This window comes from Jaculus jaculus, chromosome 2 (assembly GCF_020740685.1).
Source record: "Jaculus jaculus isolate mJacJac1 chromosome 2, mJacJac1.mat.Y.cur, whole genome shotgun sequence".
Classification (NCBI taxonomy): Eukaryota; Metazoa; Chordata; class Mammalia; order Rodentia; family Dipodidae; genus Jaculus; species Jaculus jaculus.
This window is the reverse complement of record NC_059103.1, coordinates 123539870-123564025: the sequence shown is the minus strand read 5'-3', so window position 1 is coordinate 123564025 and position 24156 is coordinate 123539870. Positions and strand designations below refer to the sequence as shown.

The 24156-nt window shown below is 40.6% G+C and overlaps 1 protein-coding gene across 1 annotated transcript in view; it reads left to right on the top strand.

The window, feature by feature from the left end:
- Nucleotides 1-24156, top strand: part of Tcea1 (transcription elongation factor A1) — a 56114-nt gene that overhangs the window by 7909 nt on the left and 24049 nt on the right. The window contains exons 2-3 of the mRNA XM_004653356.2: nucleotides 13787-13849; nucleotides 21446-21551. Coding sequence (XP_004653413.1) covers nucleotides 13787-13849; nucleotides 21446-21551 — 169 coding nt within the window. The remainder of the gene's footprint in view (nucleotides 1-13786; nucleotides 13850-21445; nucleotides 21552-24156) is intronic.

The following is a 24156-nucleotide window of genomic DNA, read 5'->3' as shown; positions in this document are numbered from 1 at the left end:
TCCACACTGTTTTCCACAATGGCTGGACCAGATTGCATTCCCACCAGCAGTGCAGAAGGGTTCCTTTTTTTCCATATCCCCGCCAACATTTATGATCATTTGTTTTCATGATGGTGGCCAATCTGACAGGAGTGAGATGGAATCTCAATGTAGTTTTAATCTGCATTTCCCTGATGACTAGTGACGTAGAACATTTTTTTAGATGCTTATATGCCATTCGTATTTCTTCCTTTGAGAACTCTCTATTTAGCTCCATAGCCCATTTTTTGATTGGCTTGTTTGATTCCTTATTATTTAACTTTTTGAGTTCTTTGTATATCCTAGATATTAATCCTCTATCAGATATATAGCTGGCGAAGATTTTTTCCCATTCTGTAGGTTGCCTCTTTGCTTTATTCACTGTGTCCTTTGCAGTGCAAAATCTTTGTAATTTCATGAGGTCCCAGTGGTTAATCTGTGGTTTTATTGCCTGAGCAATTGGGGTTGTATTCAGAAAGTCTTTGCCAAGACCAATATGTTGAAGGGTTTCCCCTACTTTTTCCTCTAGCAGTTTCAGAGTTTCCGGTCTGATGTTAAGGTCTTTAATCCATTTGGACTTAATTCTTGTGCATGGCGAGAGAGAAGAATCTATTTTCATCCTTCTGCAGATATTTATCCAGTTTTCAAAACACCATTTGCTGAAGAGGCTGTCTCTTCTCCAATGAGTATTTTGGGCATTTTTATCGAATATCAGGTGGCTATAGCTACTTGGGCTTACATCTGGATCCTCTATTCTGTTCCACTGATCTACATGTCTGTTTTTGTGCCAGTACCATACTGTTTTTGTTACTATGGCTCTGTAGTATAGGTTAAAATCAGGTATAGTGATACCACCAGCCTCTTTTTTGTTGCTCAGTATTATTTTAGATATTCGAGGTTTTTTGTGATTCCAAATGAAATTTTGGATTGTTTTTTCTATTTCCATGAAGAAAGCCTTTGGAATTTTGATAGGGATTGCATTAAATGTGTAGATTGCTTTAGGTAAGATTGCCATTTTCACGATATTGATTCTTCCAATCCAGGAACAAGGGATGTTTCTCCACTTTCTAGTGTCTTCTGCAATTTCTCGCTTGAGTGTTTTAAAGTTCTCATTGTATAGATTCTTTACTTCCTTGGTTAGGTTTATTCCAAGGTATTTTATTTTTTTTGATGCAATTGTGAATGGGAGTGATTCTCTGATTTCATCCTCTGTGTGTTTGTTGTTAGCATATATGAAGGCTACTGATTTCTGTGTATTTATTTTGTATCCTGCTACATTGCTGTAGGTTTTGATCAGCTCTAACAGCTTGCTAGTAGAGTCTTTAGGGTCCTTTATGTATAGAATCATGTCATCTGCAAATAATGATAACTTGATTTCTTCCTTTCCAATTTGTATCCCTTTTATGTGTGTCTCTTGCCTTATTGCTATGGCTATGACTTCCAAAACTATATTAAATAGAAGTGGGGACAGTGGACACCCTTGTCTTGTTCCTGATTTTAGTGGAAAAGCTTCCAGTTTTTCCCCATTTAGTAATATATTGGCTGTAGGCTTGTCATAAATAGCCTTTATTATATTGAGATATGTTCCTTCTATTCCCAGTCTCTGTAGGACTTTTATCATGAAGGGATGTTGGATTTTGTCAAATGCTTTCTCTGCATCTAATGAGATGATCATGTGATTTTTGTCCTTCAACCCGTTTATGTAATGTATTACATTTATAGATTTGCGTATGTTGAACCATCCCTGCATCTCTGGGATAAAGCCTACTTGGTCAGGGTGAATGATCTTTTTGATATACTCTTGTATTCTGTTTGCCAATATTTTGTTGAGAATTTTTGCATCTATGGCGCATGTCTTTTTAATCCTAGTACTTGGGAGGCAGAGGTAGGAGGATCGTCGTAAGTTTGAGGCCTCCCTGAGACTCCATAGTCCAGGTCAGCCTGGGCTAGAGTGAAACCCTATCTCGAAAAACCAAAAAAAAAAATTTTTTTTATTTATTTATTTGAGAGAGAGAGATATAGAAATAGGCAGAGAGAGAGAGAGAGAGAGAGAGAGAGAGAGAGAGAGAGAGAGATATGGCGGGGGGAGGGAGAGCATGGGAGCACCAGGTCCTCCAGCCACTGCAGTTGAACTCCAGATGCTTGCACCTCCTGGCTTACATGGGTCCTGGGAAATCAAACCTGGGTCTCTTGGCTTTGCAGGCAAGTGCCTTAATCACTAAGCCATCTTTCCAGCCGTTTTCAGTGATTCTTGATCACTTTCTGTCCACTTAAAGAAATGTTTGTACTGATCTTTTACTCTTTTTCCTTTTCTTAAAATTTTGCAGGGTTACTGGGGATCCCACTCAGACTCAGCCTCATACGTGATGGTCAAGTCGTCTTTCATTGTGTTATGTTTATAATTGCTTATTATGATTTCTTTTTTTTTTAAATATATTTTATTTATTTGAGAGAGAGAGGAAGACAGAGAGAGAGAGTGAGAGAGAGAGAAAGACGGCACGCCAGGGCAACCAGCCACTGTAGATGAACTCCAGATGTATGCGCCCCTTTGTGCATCTGGCTTACGTGGGTCCTGGAGAATCAAACCAGGATCCTTTGGCTTTGCAGGCAAACTCCTTAACCACTAAGACGTCTCTCTAGCCCATATTATGTCTTGTTATTACCTTTATTTTGAGTCTTGCCATGTGGCCTGTGCTGACCTTAAATTCAGTCTCCAAGTGCTGAGATTATAAGCATGTGCCACCATGCCCAATGTCTTTTAATTTTTTTTCGAGGCAGGGCCTCACTCTAGCCCAGGCTAACCTGGAATTCACTATGTGATCAGAGTGGCCTTGAACTCATAGAGAACCTTCTACCTCTGCCTCTTAACTGCTGGGATTAAAGGCATGTGCCACTATGCCCAGCTTGTCATTTGTTTTTGAAACAGAGTCTTGCTTTGTACCTGAATCTATCCTGGAACTCACTGTGTAGCCACCCGTCAGCCTCTGAAATTGCAGGCATGCACCACCGCTCTGAGTTTGCTTTTCACTTTTACACTTGGGAGTGTAAAAACCTATAATTTTTATTTATTTATTTATTTTCTGAGGTAGGGTCTCACTCTAGCCCAGGCTAACCTGGAACTCACTTGAAAGTTCCATGCTGCCTGCAAACTCACAGGATCTTCCTAACTCTGCCTTCATAGTGTTGGGATTAAAGGCATGAGACACCATGCCTGGCTAAAGCCTTTAATTTTGATGAAGTTGAATTTAAGTATTCTCTCTTTTGTTAGTGCTTGAGGCATAGCATAGCCACAGATTTGAAATGACATAAAAATCTAATTTTTATTTCTTTTTTTGTTTTTTCAAGGTGGGGTCTCACTCTAGCCCAGGCTGGCCTTTAATTCACTGTGTAGTCTCAGGCTGGCCTCAAACTCACAGCAATCCTCCTACCTCAGTCTTGCTGAGATTAAAGGAGTGTGCCACCATGCCCCACTCTAATGCCTAATTTTATAGTAATATTACTGAGTTGTAACTCAGAGTTTTTTTTTCTTTTTGAAATAAACATAACATATAGCCAGACACATGGTGATGGACACTTTTATTTATTTTTTATTTTTTAAAAATTTTTATTATTTATTGTTTATTTTTATTTTTTGTTTTTTTTTTTTGAGGTAGGGTCTCACTCTGGCTCAGGCTGACCTGGAATTAACTCTAGTCTCAGGGTGGCCTCAAACTCGTGATGATCATCCTACCTCTGCCTCCTGAGTGTTGGGATTAAAGGCGTGCACCATGCCCAGCTGACACTTTTTAATTCTAGCACTGGGCAGACTAACGTAGAAGGATCATGAGTTCCAGGTCAGCCTGAACTACATGGTGAGACCCTATAGTAAAACAAACAGACAAAAACCCCTTGATTCTTTTTGACCTTACAGTCTCATAATCCTGTGTAGAAGTGTTTGAGGTTTATGATTAAATAGGCTCACTTAAAATGTTGCCTTATGTTTCTTTTGAGACTGTTATGGTAAAAATAATTATTTCTCAATCTTTTTTTTAATCTATCAGTTATCTCCTATGTGTCAGGACTTTCCTCTGTTTTGACATTTGATGTGTGTGTCTGACCCCTTCTTAGTGGGTGTATACTACTTATTCATAAGAAGCTGAAGCTAGAAGAGAACAGCACATGTTCCCAAGCTCTCACAATTAGGAAATGACAAGAGTCGATAAGAATCTAGATCTCTGGCAGCTGTGGCACATGTTCTTCACTCCAAGGCCCCTGTTGCTTTCTTTTTACATCTCCTTGAGGAGAGAAGGATGTTTACAGACCAGGGTACCAACAATATAATAGAGTAGTGTGATGGCTGTAGTTTGTTTTTCCATCAGCTCTGAGAACTAAATATGACTTTAGAGCCGAGTCTTTCTTTGTCTTGCATCATTATGTATAGAAGATGCTGCAATCTAGTAGACTTAGCATGCGGAGGCAGGGGATTGGGAAAGGATAGAGTGCAGCTTCTTGTTGGGTAATGAGTTCATAGAACATAGTTGCCATGGGTGGGTGGACCATGCAAAGGAAGAGCAGCTGTGTAGGTTCAGACTGGGGGTTTCTTGTCTTGTTTCTTTTCTCCTCCTCTCCCTTCCTCCCTTCTTTCTTTTTCTATCTTCTTTTCCTTTCCTTTCTTTGTTTCCCTGGAGCTGGAGGTACTCCTTCATTATAGGGCACAAACCTACCATCAGTGGGTCTCTAGGTTCAGTACCTAACATCAAAACAAAATAAAATTCCCTAACTTCCAAAGGAATTTCTCTTGTACACTATTACAAGTAATTGTTGAAGGGCTGGGGATAAAGCTTAGTCAGTAAAAGTGGTTTTCTAGAAGGTACAAAGGATTTAGTCCTCAGCACCAAATAAACCAAGTTTGGTGGCACATAATGCATCACTGTAATCCCAGCACTCTGGAAGAAGAGGCAAGAGGGCTATAAGTTCAGGGTCATCCTCAGCCACATACGGACTTCTGAGTTTTTGTACAGTGAGGCCCTATCTCAAAAGAAAAAGAGAAAAAAAGGTATTTGTAGAAAGGCAGTAGAGTATTACTTGACAGAGGTGGGCTAAATGCCACTTTTTCTAGAGTTATCATAAGACCTTGTACAGTTTCCTATCGTATCTTGATTTGATTTCTCATCTGTAGAATAAGGTACTAGAGTACTGGTATCTTTTTATCCCCATTTATTTATTTATTTATTTGAGGGGGGAGGGAGGAGGGGAGAGAGGGAGAGAAAGAAAGAAGCAGATAGAGAATGGGAATGTCAGGGCCTTCAGCCATTGCAAATAAACTCCAGACTCATGTGCCCCTTGTGCATCTGGCTTACGTGGGTCCTGGGGAGTTGAACCTGGGTCCTTTGGCATTGCACGCATACACCTTAACTGCTAAGCCATCTCTCCAGCCCGAGTACTGGTGTCTTTAGGATGAATTGTAAAGGTGGAATGACATGATATGTACACATAATGCCTGTGCACATAACTCTAAAAGGTAAGTAGTCTCTCATCTGTGGTTGACCTCTGGCCTCCACACATACATTCATATTTGTATGCCCACACTCACAGAAACATGCACACACATATGCATACCAGACATACATACAATTAAATATTTATTTGCACGTGTGTATAGGTGTGCCAGGATCTTTTGCTACTGCAAACAAATGCCTGTCTGGCTTTAAGAGTGTGGCTGAGAAACTGAACCCTGGGCTGGCAGGTTTTGCAGAAAAGCTCCTTTCACCATCTTCCCAACAATGGTAGTTTGATTCAGGTGTCCCCATAAACTTAGGTGCCCTAAGTGCTAGGTTCCCAGCTGATGGAGATTTGGGAATTAATACCTCCTGGAGGGAGTGTATTGCTGGGGGTGGGCTTATGGGTGTTATAGCCAGTTTCCCCTTGCCTGTGTTTGGCACACTCCTGATGCTGTTGTCCATCTTATGTTGGCCAGGGGTTGATGTCCACCCTCTTCACATGTTGTCATTTTCCCTGCCATTGTGGAACATCCCTTTGAGCGTGATAGCCAAAATAAATCCCCCCCCCCCAAAAAAAGGTCACTGAATTAATATATAACCATCATCTGCTTTTTGGTACTTTCACTCACTCATCACATCATCATAGTTTCTTTCTAAGAATTGTGAGTGAAATACTCATCTTGATTGGTTAGAACACTGGCCAGTTTTATCCAGTGAGTGTTAGTTAACCTTGGTTTATTCTGCCATGGCCTATATCTTTTGAATCCCTTTACCCCAAGGAGGTTTGAATAGAAAGGGAGAGTAACAAAATTAGTGCAAATTCTGTTGCCTCTACTTGGAGAACAGCTTAAACCATATGTCATGTTCCTGCTGTGTTAGAAGAATCAACTTTATATGTGACAGATGGCATTATGTATGTCTGAGGAGAGAGGCTGAACTTCTCTAAGTGTGATTTGTTTTGTTTCCGTCCTAATTAATTGTTGGTTCAAAATGGATCAGAAAGACCATTGAGATAATGGGTACAAGGAAAAATTCTGTGGTAGATAGAGAACATAAGTCTACAATTTGTTCAAGCTTTGGGATCTAATACAATTGAGAATTCCAAATTTTTCAGTTCCACCCAAGATAATATGGCATATTACATGATTTTTCTGAGTGGGACTCATCTCCAAGCAATCAGACATTAACCTTTCTGCAGTGAACAGACTGTTATACAGACTGTGACAGAGCATATGTTCATATCTGTGGAATCTTGTAACCTTCTAGATTTGCAGGGTTTTTTTTTTTAAAGTTTGAAGCTATGCTACATATGTGTGTGTGTGTGTGTGTGTGTGTGTACACACACACACACACACACACACACACACACACACACATTTTTTTTTTTTTCTGAGGTAGGGTCTCACTCTAGTCCAGGCTGACCTGGAATTCACTATGTATAAGTCTCAGACTGGCCTTGAACTCTCAGCAATCCTTCTACCTCTGCCTTCTGAGTACTGCGATTAAAGGCATACACACCACCATGCCTAGCCGTAGAGACATTATTTGAAGACCCTGTTTGCTAAAAATATAAATGCTGTGTTGTAGAAGTTTTGATTAATAATAAATTTTAAACAATTATTTTCTCTTAAAATATTTTTCAAAAAATATTATTTGGGGGCTGAAGGGATGGCTTAGTAGTTAAGGCACTTGTCTGTGAAGCATAAGAACTCATGTTCCTATCTCCAGGTTGCACATAGCCCGATGCACAAAGATGCGAAGTGCTCAGTGTCACACATGTGCCACAAGGGGGTGCACATGCCTGGAGTTCTTTCCCAGCGGCTGAAAACCCTGGTGTGCCCATTCTCTCCTCCCCCACTTCCTCTTTCTCTCTCAAGATGAATTTTAAAAATGTTTTATTTGGGCTGGAGAGATGGATTAGTGGTTAAGGTGCTTGGCCTGCAAAGCCAAAGGACCCCAGTTGCCTTAACCTCTAAGCCATCTCTCCAGCTCCTTTTGTAAATATTTCATTTATCTATTTTGAGTGAGTGAGAGAGAAGCAGAAAGAAAGAGAATGAGTGTGCCAGGACCTCTAGCCACTGCAAACAAACTCCAGATACATGTGTTGCCTTGTGCATCTGGCTTTACATTGGCACTGGGAAATCAATCCTGGGTCCTTTGGCTTTTACAGGAAGCAGCTTAACTGCTAAGCCATCTCTTCAGCCACAAATGTTAGTTTTCTTTAGCTTTCTTTTTATTATATATATGTGTATAATATATTTATTTTTATATTATTTATAATATATTTTAATATATGTAATATAAATAATTATATCTTTAAATTATATCATGTGTTTCTTTTATTAGTTGACTTTATAGAGAATGAAGAATTTTAACATCAGAAATGATCTGTAAGCCATGAATTTTTAAAATCCGTTTTAATAATTGGTTTTATAATTTCTTTTTTTTTTTTGGTTTATTTTTATTTATTTGAGAGCAACAGACAGAGAACGAGGCAGAGAGAGAGAGAGAGAGAGAGAGAGAGAGAGAGAATGGGCACGCCAGGGCTTCCAGCCACTGCAAACGAACTCCAGACGCGTGCGCCCTCTTGTGCATCTGGCTAACGTGGGACCTGGGGAACCGAGCCTCGAACCGGGGTCCTTAGGCTTCACAGGCAAGCGCTTAACCGCTAAGCCATCTCTCCAGCCCTATAATTTCTTTTGAACTTATTTATTTTATTTATTTGAAAGAGTGAGAGAGAGATGGATAAAGAGGCTGATAGAATTGATGCTTCCAGGCTGGAGAGATGGCTTAGTGGTTAAGGCGCTTGCCTGCAAAGCCTAAGGACCTAGGTTTGATTCCCCCATACCCATGTAAGCACACCCATTCTCATTCTTTCTGTCTCTCTTTTCTCTGTCTCTCTACTTACAAATAAATAAACAAAAATATTTAAAGAGAAAGAATTGGTGCTCCAGGGCCTTTAGCTACTGGAAACAAACTCCAAATGCTTGTGCCACCTTGTGCATCTGGCTTATGTGGGTCCTAGGGTATCAAATCTAGGTCCTTACGCATTACAGGAAAGTGCTTTAATTGCTAAGCTATCTCTCCAGCTGTGAAGTTTTTAAAAAAATATTTTATTTGATTTATTTATTCATTTGACATAGAAGGAGGGGGGGTATGGATGTGCCAGGGCCTCGAGCCACAAACTTCAAATGCATGTGTCCCCTTGTGCATCTGGCTAATGTGGGTCCTGGGGAATTGAACCGGGATCTGTTGGCTTTGCAGGTACATGCCTTAACCACTAAGCCATCCCTCTAGCCCCTGAAGTTTTTAATTTATGAGGTGCTGGGTTAAATTGAAAAGCTCTGGGTCAATGTTACCAGAAGGAAAGTTAATAGTATTTTATCTTTGAGGGTAAGGTGTAATGTCAGTCAATTTACATGGACATGACTCCTTATTGCTTAAGGAATATAGTATTATAAAAGTCCTTGCTTCTTGTAGGATGCATAGTGAAGGATGTGATCTGTGATTTTTGTTTTTTCTGAGATACCCAGTGTTGCATTGATTTGCAATGTGATTATTTTTCATGTCTTAATATTTTGGAAAGCAGGATAAGTTTTATGTTATCATTGGCCAGATGGCCACTTATAGTATATTGTGTACTTTCACAAGCAGAGTGTCAAACCCAACACTAAAACTTGCAGAGTGGCTATCATTGGCTTGGAAAAAAATTGGAGAGACTTAGAGAGTACCTTTAAATTCCAAGGATGTAAAAGGTATGGATAGGAGCAGGGCTGAGAAATAGCTCCCCACCCTACAAAGCTAGTGTGGCATTCTTCCCTTGCCCCCCTCCTGAGGTAGGGTCTCACTCTAGCCCAGGCTGACCTGGAATTCACTATGTAGTTTCAGGGTGGTCTTGAACTCATGGTGATCCTCCTAATTCTGTCTTCTAAGTGCTAGGATTAAAGGTTCGCACCACCATACCTGGCTAGTGTGTATGCATGTGTGGATATGTATGGTGTGTACATATGGGTACATGTGTGCCTCCGTATGTGTGGAGGGCTGAGGACAACCTCAGTGTTTCTTCTGTCTTTCCACCCTGCTTTAGACAGGTTTTCTTTCTTGTCCTATCCCTCCCAGCCCCCCGTTCCCAGCCTGTGTACCAGTTTAGTTGGGCATGGGCTTTAGGATTTTCATGGCTTCACCTCCCATTGGCATAGGCACATGAAATTACAGACATGCGTGCTGCTTTGAATTCAGCTTTATGTGGATGATGGGGAGACTTAGACTTAAGTGCTGAGCTATCTCTAGCATTAGCTTTAATCATGAATTCTTCTATTTTTGGTTTGTCTCACTCTGGCTCAGGCTGACGTGGAATTAACTATGTAGTCTTAGGATGGCCTTGATCACGGTGATCCTCCTACCTCTGCCTCCTGAGTGCTGGGATTAAAGGTATGCGCCACCACACCTGGATTTCATGGATTCTTTTTTTTTTTAATTATTTTTATTTATTTATTCGAAAGTCACAGAGAGATAAAGAGGCAGATAGAGACAGAGAGAGAATGGGCGTGCCAGGGCCTCCAGCCACTGCAAACGAACTCCAGATGTGTGCGCCCCCTTGTGCATCTGGCTAATGTGGGTCCTGGGGAATCTAGCTTCCAACTGGGGTCCTTAGGCTTCACAGGCAAGCGCTTAACCGCTAAGCCATCTCTCCAGCCCTTTCATGGATTCTTTTATGCATGCTTGCCTACCTTTCCTTCCTCCCTCCTTCTTTCCGTGCATGTGTGTGCGTGCGTGCATGCATGTGTGTGTGTCTTACTATATAGGCTAGGCTAGCCTTGAATTTCTGAAGGTCCTGCCTCATCTTGCCAACTGCTGGCATCACAGGCTGGGCCACAGTTTCTGGCCTGTTACTAGTTTTCTTTTTCTTCTTTTAAAGAAAATTATTTATTTATTCATTCATTTATTTGCGAGAGACGGAGAGAATGGGTGCACCAGGGCCTCTTGTCACTGTGAGAAAACTCCAGATGCATGCACCACATTACATGAGTACTGGGAAATTGAGCAGGACCAGCAGGCTTTTTGAGCAAGCACCTTTAACCAGTGAGCTATCTTCCAGCCCTGCTACTAGTTTCCTTAGTATGTTTCTTTGTAAAAACAGATATGATTGAATCTGAGTCTAAGAGTGATTCAAAAATGTCTGACTGAATGGGTACCTTTGGTTACATGTTAGCTCCTTTGTTTTGCTCATAATTTTCCATTTTATGTATATCAAAGGTAAAAATTCCATGTCAACAAGAACTCTTGGAGCTGGAGAGGTGGATTAGCGGTTAAGCGCTTGCCTGTAAAGCCTGAGGACCCCAGTTTGAGGCTCGATTCCCCAGGACCCACGTTAGACAGATGCAGAAAGGGGTGCGTGTGTCTGGAGTTCTTTTGTGGTAGCTGGAGGCCCTGGCACTCTCACTCTCTCTCTATCTGCCTCTTTCTCTCTCTGTCTGACCCTCTCAAATAAATAAATAAAATAAACAAATAAAAGAACTCTTGGGCTTGAGAGATGGCCTAGCAGTTAAGGTGCTTGCCTACAAAGCCAAAGGACCCAGTTTGATTCCCCAGCACCCACATAAGCCAGATGCACAAGATGGTGCATGTGTATTGAGTTCATTTGCAGTGGCTGGAGGCCCTGGCATGCCCATTCTTATCTTCCCTCCCTTAAGGCGTTTGCTTGTAAAGCCTAAGGACCCTGGTTCGATTCCCTAGGACCCGGGTAAGCCAGATACACAAGGGTGTTCATCTGTCTGGAGTTTGTTTGCAGTGGCTGGAAGCCCTGGGGCCATTCTCTTTCTCTGCCCTTTCCTCTCTCCCTCCCTCCCACTGTCTCTCTCAAATAAATAAATAAATAATATAAAAAAAACCTTGTATACATTTGTGTATGTATGGGTCCATGTCATATATGTGTGCATGCATGTGGATGTCAGAGGATAGCACTGGGTGTCATCTCTCAGGAATACCATCCACCTCTTCTTTTAAATTGGATCCTTCAGTGGTCTGGAGCTTGCCAAGTAGACAAGACTAGCTGGCCAGCAAGCCCCAGATATCTGTCTGTCTGCCACACTGGTATTGGGACTAAAAGAGCATCCCAGCCACCATGTCTGACTCTTTATGTTTGTACTTAAAACTGAACTCGTCCTCATGCTTGCATAGCAAACACTTAAAGTGAGCTGTTGCCCGTGTCAGGATTTTTTTTCTCAGTAAATACAAGGAAAAAAAGTTATAAGAAAATAGTCTGTCATATTTTAAAAGTTATTTTCTCTTTTGCTGGTATATACAATAAAAATGTGTGTAAATATATTAGTACATTAAATGAACTTTAAATGAAATATGATTAAGTGACTGCATTAGATGAAATAAGTGGATGCATTAGATGAAGCGACTGTAAGATTGAAATAGTTGCCAAAATCTGTAGGTGGTGCTGTTGCTTCTTATTTTATTTATTTATTTATTTGGTTTGTCAAGGTAGAGTCTCTCTCTAGCCAAGGCTGACCTGAAATTCACTATGTAATCTGAGGGTGGCCTTGAACTCACACTAGTCCTCCTACCTCTGCCTCCCAAGCACTGAGATTAAAGGTGTGCACCTGGTCTCCTTTTTAACTCTAGGTTTTTCTGTGAGTCTTCCATGGGTCCTGTTTTATTCCTTCTTCATAATTATGTAGGAGGAACTTTTTTTATTTTTAAATATTTATTTATTTATTTATTTGAGAGCAGGAAAGAGGCAGACAGAGAGAGAGAGAGAGTGGCCTCCAGACACTGTGAATAAACTCCAGACACATGAACCACCTTGTGTATCTGGCTTATGTGCTCCCTGGGGAATCGAGGTCCTTTGGCTTTGCAGGCAAACACCTTAACTTAGCCATCTCTCCAGCCTGTGGGGGGAACTTAAAAATTTTTTTAAATATTCCATTTTTATTTATTTATTTATTTGTCAGAGAAGAGGGAGAGAGAGACAGAGAGAGGATGGGTGCGCCAGGGCCTTCAGCCACTGCAGATGAACTCCAGATACATGTGCCCCCTTGTGTATCTGGCTAATGTGGGTCCTGGGGAATTGAACCTGGGTTCTTTTGCTTTGCAGGCAAACGCCTTAACCAATAAGCCATCCCTCCAGCCCTGTAGGAAGAACTTTTGACTCCAGCTGGTCACTGACAGTGCGTAGTCTTATGAACTTCACATAGATGTTAATTCTGAACTTTTTCTCAGAACTTGCAGAACTGGCCAAAAAAAAGGTGGGGTCCCAGTGCGTTGGTGGTGCACACCTTTAATCCCAACATTTGGGAGGCAGGGGTAGGAGGATGGCCAAGAGTTCGAGGCCACCCTGACACTACACAGTGAATTCCAGGTCAGCCTGAGCTAGCGTGAGACCCTACCTCAGAACCCACCTCCACCCCACCAAAAATAAAAGAAATTGCAGAACTGGGTCTAGAGAGATGGCTTAATTGTTAAAGGCACTTGTTTGTCAAACCTGATGGCCTGTGTTCAATTCCCCAGTAAAGCCAGATACACAAAGTGTATGTGTCTGGAGTTCATTTGTAGTGGCAGGAGGCCTTGAGGTGCCCATACCTAATCTATTTCTCCTAAATAAAAAATAAAAAAGAACTTGTAGAACTACTCTTCTGTAAGAACCAGGTGGATAGCAGTGTTCCTCTGATAATGTATGATACGGACTTTGAAATGCAGAGAAACCTCATGTAACTTCCAGCCACATAACTCATCCCTTGTGCATGAGTAAATGCTAGAGGGACTGCAACATGCATTGGCTTTCACTGCCACTTTGTCAGGCTTGGCTTCATCCTCAGGTAGGAATTCTCCATGGAAATTGAGGTGTGTTATAAGAAATTTTCCTTGTCTCCTCAGCACACATACAAATACTATTAAAAATAAACTTAAAATTACTTCCTAAGTGCTAGCCGTAAATCAGTATGTGGCTTTTATGATCCTCTGATTAGTTTCAAATCCTGTTTAAAAGACATTGTGAGCCGGGTGTGGTGGCGCACGCCTTTAATTCCAGCACTTGGGATGCAGAGGTAGGAGGATCTCTGTGAGTTTGAGGCCACCCTGAGGCTACATAGTGAATTCCAGGTCAGCGTGGGCTAGGTTGAGACCCTACCTTGAACCCCCCCCCCAAAAAAAAGACACTGTGTATGTGTGTGTTTGTAAATATATCTTTGTTCTCATATGAATAAAGGAGCCAATGTGAGTTAATTGGCTAGTTCCTAGTTTATTGTCATGAAAACTAAATATGAACTTGTATTTTATAGACTGGAGCATTGGACTTGCTGAAAGAGCTTAAGAATATTCCCATGACCCTCGAATTATTACAGGTATGTGTTTTTATGGATCACAATATTTGAATTAATAATTGCCATAAAATATTACCATTGCCAGGGCTGGAGGAATGGCTTAGTGGTTAAGGAGCTTGCGTTTAAAGCCTAAGGACCTAGGTTCCATACCTCAGTACCTTTGTAGTCCTGATGCACGAGGTGGCACATACGTCTGGAGTTCATTTGTAGTGGCTGGAGGCCCTGCAGCACTCTTTCTCTCTCTATCTGCCTCTTTCTTTCTCCCCTTCCCTCCCTCTCAAATAAATAAAATATTTATTACAAAATAATTAGGGCTGGAGAGATGGATTAGTGGTTAAGCACTTGCCTGTGAAGCCTAAGGGCCCCCGTTCAAGGCTTGATTCCCCAGGACCCATGTTAGCCAGATGCACAATGGGGCGCAGGCGTCTAGAGTTTGTTTGTAGTGGCTGGAAGCCCTGGTGTGCCCATTCTCTCTCTCTCCCTCCCTCCCTCTCTCCCTCTGTCTTTCTCTCTCTGTCTGTTGCTCTCTGAGTTCAAGGCCACCCTGAGGCTACATAGTGAATTCCAGGTCAGCCTGGGCTAGAGGGAGACCACACAAAAAAAAGAATAAATAATAAAGAATAAATAAATAAAAATAGACAAAAAATTAAAAAAATAAAATAATTTAAAAGTACCCTTATCAATATATATATATTTTTTGAGGTAGGGTCTCACTCTAGGCCCGGCTTACTTGGAACTCAGTATGTAGTACTAGGCATGTTGTTCCTCCCACTTCTGCCTCCTGAGTGCTGTGATTAGAGACGTATGCCACACCTGGCAAAATGGGAATTTTAAGTTATCCAATTTTGTTCTTTCCCAAATTATTTTGGTTTGTGTTGTAATAGTTTAGGATAAATTTGTCAGTTTCTTCATAAAGGCAGATTGGATTCAGTTCATAACACTGGATCTGTTACAGTTGACTTGATTATTGCTGTAGTTTTAACACTTACAGTCTTTGATCCTGGAACCTAGGATGTCTTTCATTTATTTAGGTCATTCAAAAATTTTTTTTCCCACATGTTTTATAGTAAGTGGTTGTGTATTTCTTGTATCAGTGTAGTTTTCTTAAAAAAAATCTATGTATGAAGAGCTCCATGTTAGCTACACATATGGCTCAGTGAGGGATCAGTTAAGTAGTAGAGTGCCTGCCAAGCATGTACAAGGACCTGGGTTTGGTTCCCAGCATTTCAAATAAATGAATAAAAACTAAATTAGTGAATACCATACCAGATGATCTTGGCAAGAACTCCTGGTGATCATGATGAAGAATTTTCTTCTGGAGTACCCCAGTCTGCTTGCTTCTTGTCATATTAAATGTCTGTTGATTTCTTTTTTTTGTTTGTTTGTTTGTTTTGTTTTGTTTTTCGAGGTAGGGTCTCACTGTAGCCCAGGCTGACCTGGAATTCACTATGTAGTCTCAGGGTAGCCTCGAATTCAAGGCAGTCCTCCTACCTCTGCCTCCCGAGTGCTGGGATTAAAGGCGTGCGCCACCACGACCAGCCTGTTGATTTCTTGTTTTGTTCCTTTCTGCTTTACAGTTGATATACAGCTAATTCCATAACTCAGCTTAGGTGCCCCACTTTTACTCTATACATTTCCATGGTAATGCCTATCCTTTCTTCTCTCTTTATAGTAAGGCATTTCTGTGTATCTGGTGTTCAGTAGAAACATTATGACAAGATATTTAATTTCTCCACTACAGTGTTACAATTTATATCTTATCTTAAAAACATCTAGCAGGGCGTGGTGGCTCTCACCTTTAATGTCAGAACATAGTGAGCTGAGGTAGGAGGATTACCAAGAGTTTCAGGCCAGCCTGGGATACAGAGTGGGTTCCAGATCAGCCTGGGCTTGAGTGAGACCCTACTTTATATTTATATTTATTTATAAATATAAATATAAATAAATAAATAAATAAATATATATATATATATTTCTTATTTATTTGAGAGAGAGGGAAAAGGGGAGGGAGGGAAAGAGAGAGAGAGAGAGAATGGGTGCATCAGGGCTTCTAGCTACTGCAAATGCACTCCAGATGCATGCACCACCTTGTGCATCTGGCCTATGTGGGTACTGGGGAATTGAACCAAGGTCCTTTGTCTTTGCAGGCAAGTGCCTTACTTGCTAAGCCACCTCTCCAGCCCCCATTGTTACTGTTTGTTTTTGAGGTAGCATCTTACTCTAGCTCAGGCTGACCTGGAATTCATTATGTAGTCTCAGAGTGGCCTCAAACTCTCGGGCCATTCTCCTACCTCTGCCTCCCAAGTGCTGGGATTAAAGGCTAGAGCCACCATTCCCAGCGAGACCCTTTTTTTTTTTTTTTTTTAAGGGAACCCATCTTAACAACAATAAACAAAAACAAAAGGCCAAAAGGCACCAAAAAACAAAACAAACAAAACCCACCCTTTTATTATTAGTTACATAGTTTTTTTTTGATTTTTTTTTTTTTTTTTTGGTATTTTTATTTATCTGAGAGTGAGACAGAGAGAGGAAGAGGCAGAGAGAGAGAGAGAGAGAGAGAGAGAATGGGCGCGCCAGGGCCTCCTGCCACTGCAAATTAACTCCAGACACATGCGCCCCCTTGTGCATCTGGCTAACGTGGGTCCTGGGGAATCGAGCCTTGAACTGAGGTCCTTAGGCTTCACAGGCAAGTGCTTAACCGCTAAACCATCTCTCCAGCCCCTAGATACATAGTTTAAGAAAACTTTGACTCCACAGTTTCTAACACCCCCTTAAACACAGACAGTCTATTCATCACATAACTGTAAAATTTAGCTAACTGGAAGTTTGTCTTTTGAGAATAAAGAATTTTAAGCCTGCAATCACTGTTGATCCATATCTCTTTAGCCCTTAGTTCTTATTTATAACTTCCTTAGGTAAGTGTGATTATTCTCGATAGCTAGATTTTCAGAGTAGGTGCTAAGATTGTTCTTAGAAGTCAAAACATTCTGTGATAATTAAAAAGAAGATAGTCAAACAAGTTTATTTATCTTATACCTTTGGTCTCCCTTAAGCCCTTCCTAAAATCATATTTTGTGCCTCTCTGTGTCAGCCTTATGCTTTAGAGCAGCATAAACAATTCAGCTTATTTCCTCCATTTCTTCAAACAGTAGATTTTCTTCTAGAAAACTTTCTGTGTTGATCACAAATGTTTTGTGGTCAATTAAAATGTTAGAGTCTTCTGTCTTTCTACTACTGAAAGAGATTGACTACTAATCTAAGTAAAGCTAAAAGAGATTTAACACAGGATAGCCTATTTTAAATTCTTAAAAAGAACTTCTTTTGCTGAGAGTTGACTAATTTAGTAGGAAACCTTTAAGAACTGACTTATTTTTCTACCTCAAAGCTTTCAGCAGGGATATCCAGGTTTATTTTTTTTAAGCTTCTAAGAATTTCTATTGCTGTTTTTTATCTTTCTAGAAACCATATGAAAAATAGTCTACTAACAACTTGAACTTACTGAATAATTTATTATTTTTATGTATTATCCACAATTGAGCTGTCATGGATTTTGTGTTTTTTGATGAATTGAAAAGAACATGAAACTTGAATGTGGTCAAGCCTAGATGAAAATTTCAGTCTTGCCAATTAGCAGTGGCATAATGTTGGACAAATTACTTATTGATATTTTTAGTTTCTTCATCTTTAAGAATAGTGATAATGATGTCAATTTTGAAGAGTTCTTAGGTTAATGTGCATGGATGTTCCTAGTATAATAGTTGACATAGTTAACTATAATATAATAACTATAACTGTATTTTAATTTATAAAATCCTTTTTTTTTTTTTGGTTTTTGCAATCCTGAGTGCTGGGATTAAAGGTGTGTCACACATGGTTTATGAAGTCCATTTTAATAGCTGTAATTATATACTGGCTTTAGGACAAAAAAAAATGCCTATTAAACCTCTCTAGGATGTAAGTTTTTTTTTATTTTTTAAACTTTATTGGCAACTTCCATAATTACATAAAATAAACCATGATAATTTCCTCCCCTCTTGTAATTTCCCCTTCACAATTCCATTCTCCATCATAGCCCCTCCCTTTCTCATTTAGCCTTTTAACAAAGTTATTTACTTACTTGTTTACAGAAAGAGAGAGTGAGAGAATAGGCATGCCAGGGCCTGTAGCCATTGCAAATAAACTCTACATGTGTGCACCTCCTTGTGCATCTGGCTAACATGGGTCCTGGGGAATCAAACCTGGGTCCTTCAGCTTTGCAGGCAAATAGCTTAACCACTAAGCCATCCCTCCAGCCCCTCATTTAGTCTCTCTTTTTATTTTTTGTCATCATTTTTTCCTCCTATTATGAGGGCCTTTTGAAGGTATAGTACTAGGCACTGTAAGATCATGGATATTGAGGCCAGTTTTTGTCTCAATGATTGCAATGTAAGAAGTCCTACCCTTCCTTTGACTCTTAAATTCTTTCTGCCACCTCTTCCACAATGGACCCTGAGCCTTGGAAGGTGTGATAGAGATGTTTTAGTGTTGACTATTTCTCTGTCCCTTCTGAGCACCATGGTGCCTTTTGGGTCATCTCAATTGTTACTGCCATCTCAAAAGAGATGCTTCTCTGGGCTGGAAAAATGACTTAGCGGTTAAGGCGCTTGCCTGCAAAGCCAAAGGACTTCAGTTCCATTCCCCAGTACCGACGTAAGCCAGATGTACAACATGGCACATGCATCTGAAGTTCGTTTGCAGTGGCTGGAAGCCCTGGTGCACCCATTCTTTCTCTCTCTCCTTTCTTCCCTCTCTCAAATAAATAAAAATAAAATATTAAAAGAGGGAGAGAGAGAGAAGTTTCTCTAACCAAAAGTGAGAGTAGCATTAATATATGGGTATGAACATTAAAAAAAAGTGCTTACAGGGCAGTTTGGTGAGCATAAGGTATGCAGTTAGCCAGACAAGAGCAGTTGTTATACTCCTAGGGCTCATGACTTCCCCTGCCATAGGCTTTTTTATTTTTTTGTATTGCTTTTCAAGGTAGGGTCTCACTCGAGCTCAGGCTGACTTGGAATTTTCTATGTAGTCTCAGGCTGGCCTTGAACATTTGTCGTGCCATGGGCTTTTGATTAGGTTCAGTATCAGGCATGCATTCCCTCACATAAAGTGGGACTCCAGTCCAATTAGAGAGCAGTTGTTTCCCCCATAAGAGACATGCTGCTCTTGGATCCATTTGATCATTTGGCATGGCTGGCCAAACTTACAGCTTGTAGTTTCCACTGTTTTCACCGCTGATGACTTCTTTCTCCCATAGGGCTGCATGCAGTGTAGCTTTTTCCAGCTTTCTGTCAGCTGGTCTACATGAAGGAGGTTTTCAGCTCAGCTTCAGCTTGCTTTCTCAATGACCTTGTAGCCAAAGTATGTGGAGTCTTCAGGAGTAGGGTCTTACCATCTGTTTCTGGTGGGAAACCACAAGCCTTGGCAATGGCCTGTAATGTTTGGGGGGCATCAGGGAACTCCCTGGCCAGCAACTCACTGGAAGGTATCCCATTCCTGGCACTGAAAATTTCCTAGTAACAATCTATGGCCCCTGAGTGTTCCATTATTCAAAAAGGTAGATTTCCATATGGATTATTCACAACATCTGGGATTTTGATTAACCCTTCCCCCACCCTTCTTTTACTTAATCTCTTCCCCTTACCTCACTGAGGCCTTTTTACCCCCAGTAATCAGTTCTTCTACTTACATATATACAATACCATCCCCTTAAGTCCTCACCTTTCCTCCCTTCCTTATAGTCCCTTTCTAGCTTACTGGCCTCTGCTACTGATTTTTACTCCAATTTATGTCTATAAGTCTAAACATTTGTAGCTAGGATCCACATGTGAGAGAGAACATGCCATGTTTGGCTTTCTAGGTCTGGGTTACCTCACTAAGTATAATCCTTTCAAATCCATCTATCTCCCTGCACATTTCATAATATTATATTTCTTTACCACTGAATAGAACTCCATTTTATAATGTACCAAGTCTTTGTTACCCATTCATAAGTTGAGGGACATCTAGACTGGTTCCATTTCCTAACTGTTGTAAATAGAGCAGCAGTAAACATGGTTGAGCAAGTATCTCTTAAGGTAGTGAGAAGAGGGCTGGAGAGATGGCTTAGCGGTTAAGCGCTTGCCTGTGAAGCCTAAGGACCCCGGTTCGAGGCTCGGTTCCCCAGGTCCCACGTTAGCCAGATGCACAAGGGGGCGCACGCGTCTGGAGTTCGTTTGCAGAGGCTGGAAGCCCTGGCGCGCCCATTCTCTCTCTCTCCCTCTATCTGTCTTTCTCTCTATGTCTGTCGCTCTCAAATAAATAAATTAAAAATTAAAAAAAAAAAAAGGTAGTGAGAAGAGTCCTTAGGATATATGCCTAGGAGTAGTATAGCTGGGTCATATGGTAGATCTAAGTTTAGCTGTCTTAGGAACCTCTTCATTGATTGCCACAGTGGCTGTACCAGTTTACATTACCACCAACAGTACAGAAGAGTTTCTGATTTTCCACACCTTTACCACCATTTATTGTCATTTGCATCCTTGATGATAGCCATTCTGACAGGAGATGGAATCTCAAAAGTAGTTTTTATTTGCATTTCCCTGATTGCTAAGGACATAGTACATGTATTTAGATGTTTATTGGCCATTTGTATTTTTCCTTCTGTAAATATTCAGTTCCATAGCCCATTTTTATATTGGGTTGTTGGATTTCTTAATATATTTTAAATTTTTGTTACTTTTTATTTATTTATTTGAGAGTGACAGACAGAGAAAGAGGCAGATAGAGAAAGAGAGGATGGGTGCACCAGGGCCTCCAGCCACTGCAAACGAACTCCAGACGCGTGCGCCCCCTTGTGCATCTGGCTAACATGGGTCCTGGGGAATCGAGACTCGAACTGGGGTCCTTAGGCTTCACAGGCAAGTGCTTAATCGCTAAGCCATCTCTTCAGCCCTTCTTAATATTTTTTAGTTTATTTTCAGAAGGGGGGAGGGGGTGGGGATTATGAAGATGGGTGCTACAGGACCTAACTGTTGCAAAAGAACTCCAGATGCATGTACTACTTTGTGCATCTGGCTTTATGTGGGTACTGGGGAATCAAACATGGGTTGTTAAGCTTTGCAAGCAAGCTTCTTCACCGCTCTCTCTCTCTAGCTTCTAGAAGGTTGAAATTTTTGCTTGGATAACATTATTTTAAGTTGTAGACTGCTCTGAAGTAAACTATGGAGAAGAATGTAATGAAACAAAGGGCTTCATATGTTGCTCTTGACTATTTCAGCTTGCCTTGTCTGGACTTATGTTTTATATTTTATCCTTATTTATCCCTAGAATTTCTGATTTCTTTTTATTAGTTCAGCAGCCTTATTACTCTATTACATTATATGCTGGTAGATTTCAGTGATAGAACATAGATGAATCCAGTGTTTGATCTGAAGATGTATGTACTTTACATCTGTAATATGTACTGTTAAAAGTATTCAAATAATGGAAGCTTTAAAAAACTGAAGTAGAAATAATCTGAGCAATAAAAAACAGCATATAATATTGTAAATTGTTTGAAATAAAATAGGTGTACACTTATTTTTTGTTGTTTCCTTGCAGTCTACAAGAATTGGGATGTCAGTTAATGCCATTCGCAAGCAGAGTACAGAAGAAGAAGTTACATCTTTAGCAAAATCTCTCATCAAATCCTGGAAAAAACTATTAGGTATAATTGGTCTTTCCTCATGTATATTTATTTATGGGTCCCTTATTTGCTCAAATGATTGTGTGTTTTCTGTGATTCTAGTCTTAGTCAAACCAGTGCCTCTGTAATAAGGATGAGAGGGGAATGAGTTTGATTTTCTTGAAAGTTTTGCTGTTTCTTTTATTAATTTAAAAAAAATTGGTTTTAGTTTTATTTATTGATTTGAGAGTGACAGAGAGAGAAAAAGAGAGAGAGAATGAGCGCATCATGGCCTCCAGCCACTGCAAACGAACTCCAGATACATACTTTGTGCATCTGGTTTATGTGGCTCCTGGGGAATCAAGCCTCAAACCAGGTCCTTAGGCTTCACAGGCAAGTACTTAACCACTAAGCCATCTCTCCAACCCCAAGTTTTGCTTTTTAGTCTAATTAATTTGCCTTTCTTGTTTCTTGGTCTCAGACACATTTAACTCCTTAGCTGTAGATGAGCTCTGTAGGGATACACTTTCTGAGGTGTGATTTCTTTTGTGTGTGTGTCCATTTTCATTTGCATGTGTTTATATTATGTGTGGGTGCACAAATGAGTGATTACATGTCTATATTTCTACCTGTGTGTACAAAGAGTAGAGTTTAATGCCAAGGTTCTTCTATTTTTCTCCCTGTTATTTTGAAACACAATTTGTCACTGAACCCAGAGCTCACCTATTCATCTAGACAAGCTAGACAGCAGCACCAGGGATCCTCCTATCTTAGCTTCCCCAGTACTGGGGTTACAGGTGTTTGCCACTGTGGCTAGTATTTTACATGGGTGTTGGAGATAAGAACTCAGTTCATCATTTTGTTTCTATTGTTTTTGTTTTCAGGGCTGTGTCTCATTCTAGCCCAGGCTGACCTGGAATTCATTCTGTAGCTTCAGGCTGGCCTCAAACTCACAGTGATCTTCCTACCTAGAATGCTGAGATTGAGGGCCTACACCTCCATACCCTGCCTTTGATTATTATTCTTGTGTGGCAAGTACTTCACTAACACTGTGACATCTTTCCAACCCTGAAATGGGTTTTGAAATAAGTTTTTAACTTGTATAGAACTAGCAAAAATAATAAAAAGTAGGGGCTGGGAAGATGGCTCAGCTGTTAGAGGTGAGCACCTTGCCGGCCTGAATTGAATTGAATTCCCCAGCAACTATGTAAAGCTGGGTGCAAAAAAAAAAAAAAAAAAAAGAAAAGAAAAAGAAAATGTATCTGGTGTTTGTAGCATCAAGAGACCCAGGTATGTACGTGTGTATACATATACCAATAAAAGTAAGTTGGCTGTGGTGGTACACACCTTTAACCTCAGAACACAGAGGTGGGAGGATTGCAGTGAGTTCTAAGCCAGCCTCATACTATAGTATTTCCGGTCTGCCTGGGCTATAGAGACCCTGCCTTGAAAAAAAATAAAAATAAATAGAGACAAGAAAGATAGAGGGTTGGAGAAATGACTCAGTGGTTAAGGTTTGGCCTGCAAAACCTAATGACCCCAGTTCAGTTCTCTAGTACCAATGTAAAGCCAGATGCACACAGTGGCATATGTATCTGTAATTTGTTTGCAGTGGCTAGAGGCCCTGGCACGCCTCTCTCTGTCTGTATCTTGAGTCTATGCTTGCAAATAAATAAATAATATTTTTTTTAAAAGAAAGAACAGGGCAGGAGAGATGGGTTAGCAGTTAAGCGCTTGCCTGTGAAGCCTAAGGATCCCGGTTGAAGGCTTGGTTCCCCAGTACCCACGTAAGCCAGATAGATGTACAAGGTGGTGCATGCATCTGCAGTTCGTTTGCAGTGGCTGGAGATCCTGATGAGCCCATTCTCTCTCTATCTCTCTGCCTCTCTGTTGCTCTCAAATAAATTAATTAATTAAAAGAGAGAGAGACAGGAAGAACAGCTGAGTGTGGTGGCACATGCCTTTAATCCCAGCACTTGCAAGGCAGAGGATTGCTGTGAGTTTGAGGCCTCCCTGAGACTACTTAGTGAATTCCAAGTCAGCCCTCACTAGAGTAAGCCCCTACCTCGAAAACAAACAAACAAAGAACAAAAGAGTAGTTCAGTACCTAGCACATACTGGATTAATGATGAATAGCTGAGCTCAGAGCTGTCTGCAGTTGATTGAGTCCAGAGCTGAGCTGGAGCACTTCCTTCCTTGCAAACTATGCTTTATATCCTACAATACTGTATTAGACCCAAGGAATTTTCCCACCAGCAGTGATCAAACCTGAGGCCATGCTAGGCAAGCACCCTACCACTGAACCATACCACATGTCAGTCGCAATGTTTTTTATTTATTTTTATTTTTTACTTTTTTTTATCTTTTCACAATTTTTTTTTAATTTTTGTTAACATTTTCCATGATTATAAAAAATATTCCATGGTAATACCTGCCCCCTGCCCCCGCACTTTCCCCTTTGAAATTCTATTCTCCATCATATTACCTCCCCATCTCAATCATTGTACTTACATATATACAATACCAACATATTAAGTACCCTCCTCCCTTCCTTTCTCTTCCCTTTATATCTCCTTTTTAACATACTGGCCTCTGCTACTGAGTTTTTCCTTCTCACACAGAAGCCCAATCATCTGTAGCTAGGATC